Source organism: Anolis carolinensis, unplaced genomic scaffold, assembly GCF_035594765.1.
Source record: "Anolis carolinensis isolate JA03-04 unplaced genomic scaffold, rAnoCar3.1.pri scaffold_14, whole genome shotgun sequence".
NCBI lineage: Eukaryota > Metazoa > Chordata > Lepidosauria > Squamata > Dactyloidae > Anolis > Anolis carolinensis.
In genome coordinates, this window is record NW_026943825.1 from 2502128 (window position 1) to 2509162 (window position 7035).

Below are 7035 nucleotides of genomic sequence, written 5' to 3' on the forward strand. Positions count from 1 at the left end.
AAAGGCCTCTGAGGAGAGGTATAGAGGCTCAGCCCTGTCTCGCACTCTTGGGTAGAGGCCCCGCCCCCACCCCTAGCTCTGCCCTCTTTGTACCAACATGCGCCTCAGGAGAGGTATGGATTCTCAGCCCTGTCTTGGGCTCTTGAGAAGAAGCCACGCCCCCTCCTCTAGCTCCGCCCCCTGTGTGTCCTAACAGACGCCTCAGGTGCTCAGCCCTGTCTCTGGCACTTGGGAAGAGGCCCCGCCCCTCCCCTGGCCCCGCCCCCATGTCCTAATAGGTGCCATCACCGCCCCCCTGGATTGTTCCAGCACCTACTGGAGGGCAGTAGCGCCCACTTTGGGAATCACTGCTCTAGAAGCTCTACAAGATACATTTTGGCGGAGGCCCCGCCCACTCTCCCCCTCTGTATATATAGCTAGTGGGCCAACACCCCAGCTCCTTTTTTCCGCCATGATAGACAGTTGGAAATCTCCTAGCTCTCTATTCTTAGGCCTAATTTTTGATTTGCCCATGGACTGATTTGACCATTCTTCTGCGATTCGATTTGGACTTCGTTACTCCCCTATTGACACGGTTCCTGACAATAGGGAGGCAGTGGGAGGATAGGGCTGTAATTGCGCCGTGTGGACAGACATTGGGTAAGCAAAACCACAGAGGATGATGATTGTTGTTGTTCTGTTTAATAGGAATCTCTGGTAGTGAATTGGGTTCCTGATGATAGGGAGGAAGTGGGGGGATAGGGCTGTAATTTCAACGTGTGAATTGGGTTCCTGACAATACAGAAGAAAACAAGCCTACATCTTACTTGGAACAATGGCTTTCCAGGAAGGAGGGCAAGGAGAGCCACTGAAAAGTTGGATGGGTCCGAAGGCAGGAGAGTGTGGTTTCTATGGCTGATGCCTTCAGGGTGGCCTTCCTCTCCTGATACCAGCGCTGGAGGTCGGACATCTCGCAATCGCAAAGCAGAGACAGGTCTCTCAAGTCCAAGATCCGCAGATGTTCCAAGGGCCGGAATAGCGAAGGTGAGAGAGTCACCAAGGGATTCCCACTGAGGCGGAGATCGAGCAAGGAAGTCAAGCCATAGAAGACCCACTCTGGAAGCCTATGGAGGAGATTGTCAGAGAGATCCAGCCTTTGCAAAGAACGTAAAGGTTGGAGGAGATGCCGGGGCATATTATGGATTCTATTGGAGCTCAGGTTGAGCCCCACCAGCTCCTCCAAACCCTGGAAGATGTTGAGGCACCTCTTCGATCCCCAGACCTTCCCGAGGTTGTTATGGGAAAGGTCCATCTCCCGGAGTCGGCGAGGCCCTTCCTTGAGCCAGAAGCATTGCTCGAGACCGTTGCCGGAGAGATTGAGCGAGCGCAAGTCGGGGAGGCCTCCGAGTTGGCCCCAAAGGCTCCCCAAGTCCATTAAGCGATTGGAAGACAGGTCCAGGTGTGTGAGGTTCTTCCCGATCCGCTCGATGCCCCAGGCATCCCGGATCCGGTTCCGCCGCAGCGTCAGGCGGAGCAAAGACGGAAGATTCCCCGTCGGGATTTTGGAAAGTGCGTTGTCCTCTAGGTCAAGGGTCTCCAAGGAGTCGAGGCCCTCGAGGGCATTGTGTTGGATGGCCCCGAGGTGGTTGGAAGTCAAGAGGAGATGCTGCAGAGGAGAAGACCTCAAGGCCCTCAGAGACTCCTCGTAGAGCGCGCCAAGGAGATTCCCAGAGAGGTCGAGGACGAGAAGCTTCTTCAGCCCGGCAAAGGCGCCATCTTGGATCTGGCCGATCTGGTTGGACCTCAAGAGCAGGACGTTGAGATCCGGGAAAGCTGAGAAAGCGGAGGAGACCAACTCGCTGAGAAAGCCGTTGGAGATGTCGAGGGAGAAGACGCTGCTGTGGCGCAACCCGGCAAAGGTGCTTGCTGAGATGCCTTTCAAGTTGCGGAACCCGAACCCGCTACCTAAGGCTCCTGAATGTTGCATCCTAAGGTTCAAGATCTCAGTGCCGTTGATTTGGGTGAAGAACTGCTCCACTTTCTCCGCATTCCAGGCGTTGGAGGAGACGTCAAGCATCCTCAATGTGATACCGAGGAAAGGATTGCCACAGGATGGGGAACCAACGAGCCGGTTAGAGGAGAGGTCTAGAACGTCCAAATGACGGCCCTGAAGGTTTCGGAGATCGTCTCCACAAATGGCACTGATCTGATTGAGCTTCAGCTGAAGAGTCTTGAGGTTCCTCAGCCCTTGGAACGTCGCGTCGGGCTTCAACCGATGTAGGCGGTTCCCAGAGAGATCCAGGCGCTTGAGGGAGACCAAATCCCGGAAATAACCCTCCTCCAGGATGCCTTCGTCCAAACCGTTGGCATCCAAGAGCAAGACCTCCAGCTTGGAGAGGCCCCTCAACGCGTCCGGGTGGAGGGTCAGGTTCAGATTGCCCCCGAGGTCCAGGAAGGTGATGCCGGGCACGTTGCGGAAGGCCCTCTCCCCCACAAAGAGGGATCCCACCAGCTGCTTCCCGAGAGACAAGACGAGGAGGGACCTCAAGGCCGGGACGGAGGAGCTCACGATGGAGGAGAAGGCGTTGAAGTTCAAGAAGAGGACCTGGACGGAAGGGTCCACCTCCGGGAACGAGTTGTGGCGCTGAGCCTGGCAATTGGCCACCCGCAAGGAGTTGACCGTGGCCTGGTGGCAGCGGGGAAGGGCCTCGGCCGCCTGGCCCAACAACAACGCCAGCGCCAGACAAACCACAACTGGAATCAAAAGAGAGAAGACAGATCTGTGGGTGCCCTGCTCCTTTCCTATCCTGACTTCTCTTTCCAAACTCCATGGAGAAGGAAGGCTCGGTCACCTTCAAGGAAAGACTCTACTGCTTTCCAGTTGGCAACACTGGGCTAGATGCACCAAAAATCGGTACAACGTCACTCATTATGTCTGTATTTTAAAGCCAAGCCCTCCCCAGATCAAAAGGAAAACCAGGGAACTTCAGGGGTCTTGTTCAGAATTCTAAATTTAGAGCCAGTATAGGACTATGTTGCATGAGAAAACCAAAGGCAAGAGGCCACTATAACCAATAATGTAATCTAATAATATAAACTATAAGACAGTATTTCCTATATATGTTACTAGCTGTGCCCGGCCACGCGTTGCTATGGCAAAGTGGTGGTGGTATTGGTTAAAAATTGTTGTCTAATTTTTATTTGACATTTGTATTTTTTTATTAATTTTATTGTAAGTTATTTTTTTATTTATTATATTTTATTATTTTCTTGTATTATTTTTAGTTATTTTCTGTTATTATAGTATTTTATTGTATTAATTTTTAGTGTTTTTAATTATTTTTAGTGTTTTTTATTATTTTTTATTGGGTTGCTAGGAGACCAAGTTGGAGGAGCTTAGCCTTCTAACTGGCAGCAATTGGATAAAAGCAATTATTCCTCTCTCTCTAATTAGGACTTTATTTTTCTTTTCTTTTTGTTGTATCAACCTAGAGCCATGGATGATGGGTTGTGTCGTCAAATTTTGAGGTTGGGGGGGCCTGTAGTTTTGTTGTTTTGTGGGTCGCCGTGATGCTATCACTCTTTTATATATATAGATTGTCATAGAACATTCAATGTACAAACAAGGATGACAGAGATTCAAAATATACTAAATGCTTCCAAAAACAATCTCTAAACCAAAATATAATCAATGTGTTACAAACACACATACATTCCTAGAAAGCAGAACTCTTATATTAAGGGTTTATGAGTCCAATGACAACCAGAGTTCATGTTCCACAGCTTAAAAAGAAACTAAGCTGGGAACTTCCTCATCAAGTTCCCAGTTTCACCTATATTTTTGGACTTTATCTGGACATGCAACACAATACAGTAGAGTCTCACTTATCCAACATATACGGGCTGGCAGAACATTGGATAAGTGAATATGTTGGATAATAAGGAGGGATAAAGGAAAAGCCTATTAAACATCAAATTAGGTTATGATTTTACAAATTAAGCATCAAAACATCATGTTATACAACAAATTTGAGAGAAAAAGTAGTTCAATACACAGTAATGCTATGTAGTAATTACTGTATTTACGAATTTAGCACCAAAATATGACAATGTATTGAAAACATTGACTACAAAAATGCGTTGGATAATCCAGAACGTTGGATAAGCGAGACTCTACTGTACTTCCATTCAGATGGGGGAAATAATCTCCCTTGGGGAAAGAGCAATTCACCACCCTGTACATTTGAAGAACGGGACCCCTCGCATTGGAAGGAATCTGAATGTCTACAGCCAAACCCCAACCTCTGTCATTTTGCACGATTATGTCAGAATATGATGTTTTGTTTCTCTGGGATCTGGGACCGCCAGATCAGCCCCTTAATGGGTAGGATCATGTCCATCCCATAAAGACAATAGCCTTCCTGGGTAGGACCAGAGATGCCCTCAATCACTTTGTTATTTTTCCTGTTCAATAAAAGGTACTAACCTTTAAGGCCTTACATGGTTTGGGGCTGGCATACCTGAGGGCCTGCTTATCCCCCTACCAACCCCAGAGATTACTTCGGTCTGAAGACCAAAATCTGCTTGAAGTCCCTAACATACGGACTTATCATTTGTCTTCTACTAGGCAGAGAGCCTTCTTGATTGTAGCCCCTCATTTATGGAATGCCTTGCCAGTTGAAACTCGGACTATCCGAGACCTACTTGCCTTTCGGAAAGCCTGCAAAACCTTTCTCTTCCGACAAGCTTTTGATGGGTGAAAAACTCGGGGCTAAGTCTGTTTTTATTGTTATTTTAAAGCTAATTGTATTGTTTTAATCTATTTCTGTAAACCGCTCCGAGCCAAACTGGGAGTAGCGGTATACAAGTCTAATAAATAAATGCATAAATAAATAAAAGGAACCTCATTTATCGAGGAGAAAGAAGGGGAGGGAGGGAGGTAGAAAGAAACAAAAGCCCAGCCCACCCGACTTACCTTTCGGAGCCCCCGAACATGTCCGTCTTGGGCAAATCATCCTCATGGTGACAGGTGCCAATGCCCTTTGGTTCTTGTTTGGAAGCTGGTTAATAAACCCCGAGAGGAGGGAGGCAACCGGTTGGCTCAGAGAGTGGTTTGCGGATTGCGTCACGGAGGAATTCCCTCCTAGTATTTGATTTCCCCCCCTTGCTTTGCCCTTGTTCTTTTCGCAAAATGAAATATTCAACCAGATTTGGGTTCAGATGCGGCCTTGCGTCACTGGATTAGGAGGAGGAAATGTCAAGAACGCTTCCTCCAGAACAGCCATGAAAGGCATTCAGCCGTTTCCTCTCGCATTGAAGCCACTGGTCTTAAAACCGGAACAGAGAGATGTTTCTCTTATGGGGAAAAAATATATATCGTATATACTCGAGTATAAGCCGACCCGAATATAAGCCAAGGCACCTAATTTTACTGTGAAAACATTGACTCCAGTATAAGCCGAGATACCAATAAAATTACATTAATTGAGGCCTCAGTAGTTTAAATGGTTTTGAATCTTTACCTCAAACTGTAATTTAAGATAGGACTGTTCAACTCTGATTAAATTATTATTTTTTATCTTCTTCAATGTAAATGTGCTTATGTAACCTTTTAATAATAATAGAGTGAAATAATAAATGTAATAACAATAATAAATGCAGTAAAATAATAAACGTACTAATAATACGTAATCATAATAAAAATAGAATAAAATAAATGTAAAAGCAACAACGATAATAGAGTAAAATAATAAATGTAATAAAAATAATTAATAGAGTAAAATAATAAATGTAACAATACCAATACTAATAGAGAAAAATAATATACCATATACCATATATACTTGAGTATAAGCCAACCTGAATATAAGCCCACCAGGACCCTCACCTGAGTATAAGCCAAGGAGGGTTTTTTTTCACTCCTAAAAAAGGGCTGAAAAACTAGGCTTATACTAGAGTATATACAGTATATTATTATTATTAATGCTATTGATATCTCGCCTTTCACCCCGCTGGGACTCCCTGCAAGGCACTCACGGCCATGCAATCTAATCAGCATTTAAAGCGAAACAGATGCAAAACGTAAAAAGCAATTCAATATTAGACATTATTATTATTATTATTATTATTATTATTATTATTATTATTATTATTTATATCTCGCCTTTCGCCCTGCTGGGACTCCCTGCAAGGCACTCACAGCCAATCTACTCACCATTTAAAGCAAAACAGATGCAAAAGTAAAAAGCAATTCAATATTAGACAACATTCAACATAGTTTTTGTTGTTGTTATTATTATTATTAATGTTATTTATATCTTGCCTTTCACCCTGCTGGGACTCCCTGCAAGGCACTCATGGCCATGCAATCTAATTACTATTTAAAGCAAAACAGATGCAAAATGTAAAAAGCAATTCAATATTAGACATTATTATTATTATTATTATTATTATTATTATTATTATTATTGTTGTTGTTGTTATTTATATCTCGCCTTTCGCCCTGCTGGAACTCCCTGCAAGGTACTCACGGCACTCACGGCCAATCTACTCACCATTTAAAGCAAAACAGATGCAAAATTCAATATTAGACAAAAGTCAACATAGTTATTGTTGTTATTATTATTATTAATGTTATTGATATCTCGACTTTTGCTCTGCTGGGACTCCCTGCAAAGCACTCATGGCCATGCAATCTAATTGCCATTTAAAGCGAAACAGATGCAAAACACAAAAAGCAATTCAATATTAGACATTATTATTATTATTATTATTATTAATGTTATTTATATCTCGCCTTTCGCCCTGCTGGGACTCCCTGCAAGGCACTCACGGCCATGCAATCTAATCACCATTTAAAGCTAAACAAATGCAGAAAGTAGAAAGCAATTAAATATTAGTGCATGGATATAAAGTTAATAAAAATAATAATAATTTTATGTATATTCCACAGCGACTCAAGGCGGCTAACGGCACACAACCTAATCACCATTTAAAGCATATGTATTTCAAAATTTGTATAATTCATGTTTTAATAGAGTTTCATAAAGTTTTTAA

At 44.0% G+C, this 7035-nt stretch overlaps 1 protein-coding gene across 1 annotated transcript; it reads right to left on the minus strand.

The window, feature by feature from the left end:
• Positions 1-659: 659 nt before the first annotated feature.
• Positions 660-6464, minus strand: LOC100562658 (toll-like receptor 5). The gene is made up of 2 exons (XM_003229886.4): positions 4955-6464; positions 660-2733 (listed from the first exon to the last, which is right to left on the minus strand). Exons 1-2 carry the CDS (start codon positions 4998-5000, stop codon positions 803-805), a joined length of 1977 nt encoding a protein of 658 aa, XP_003229934.2. The 5' UTR covers positions 5001-6464; the 3' UTR covers positions 660-802.
• Positions 6465-7035: the final 571 nt, after the last annotated feature.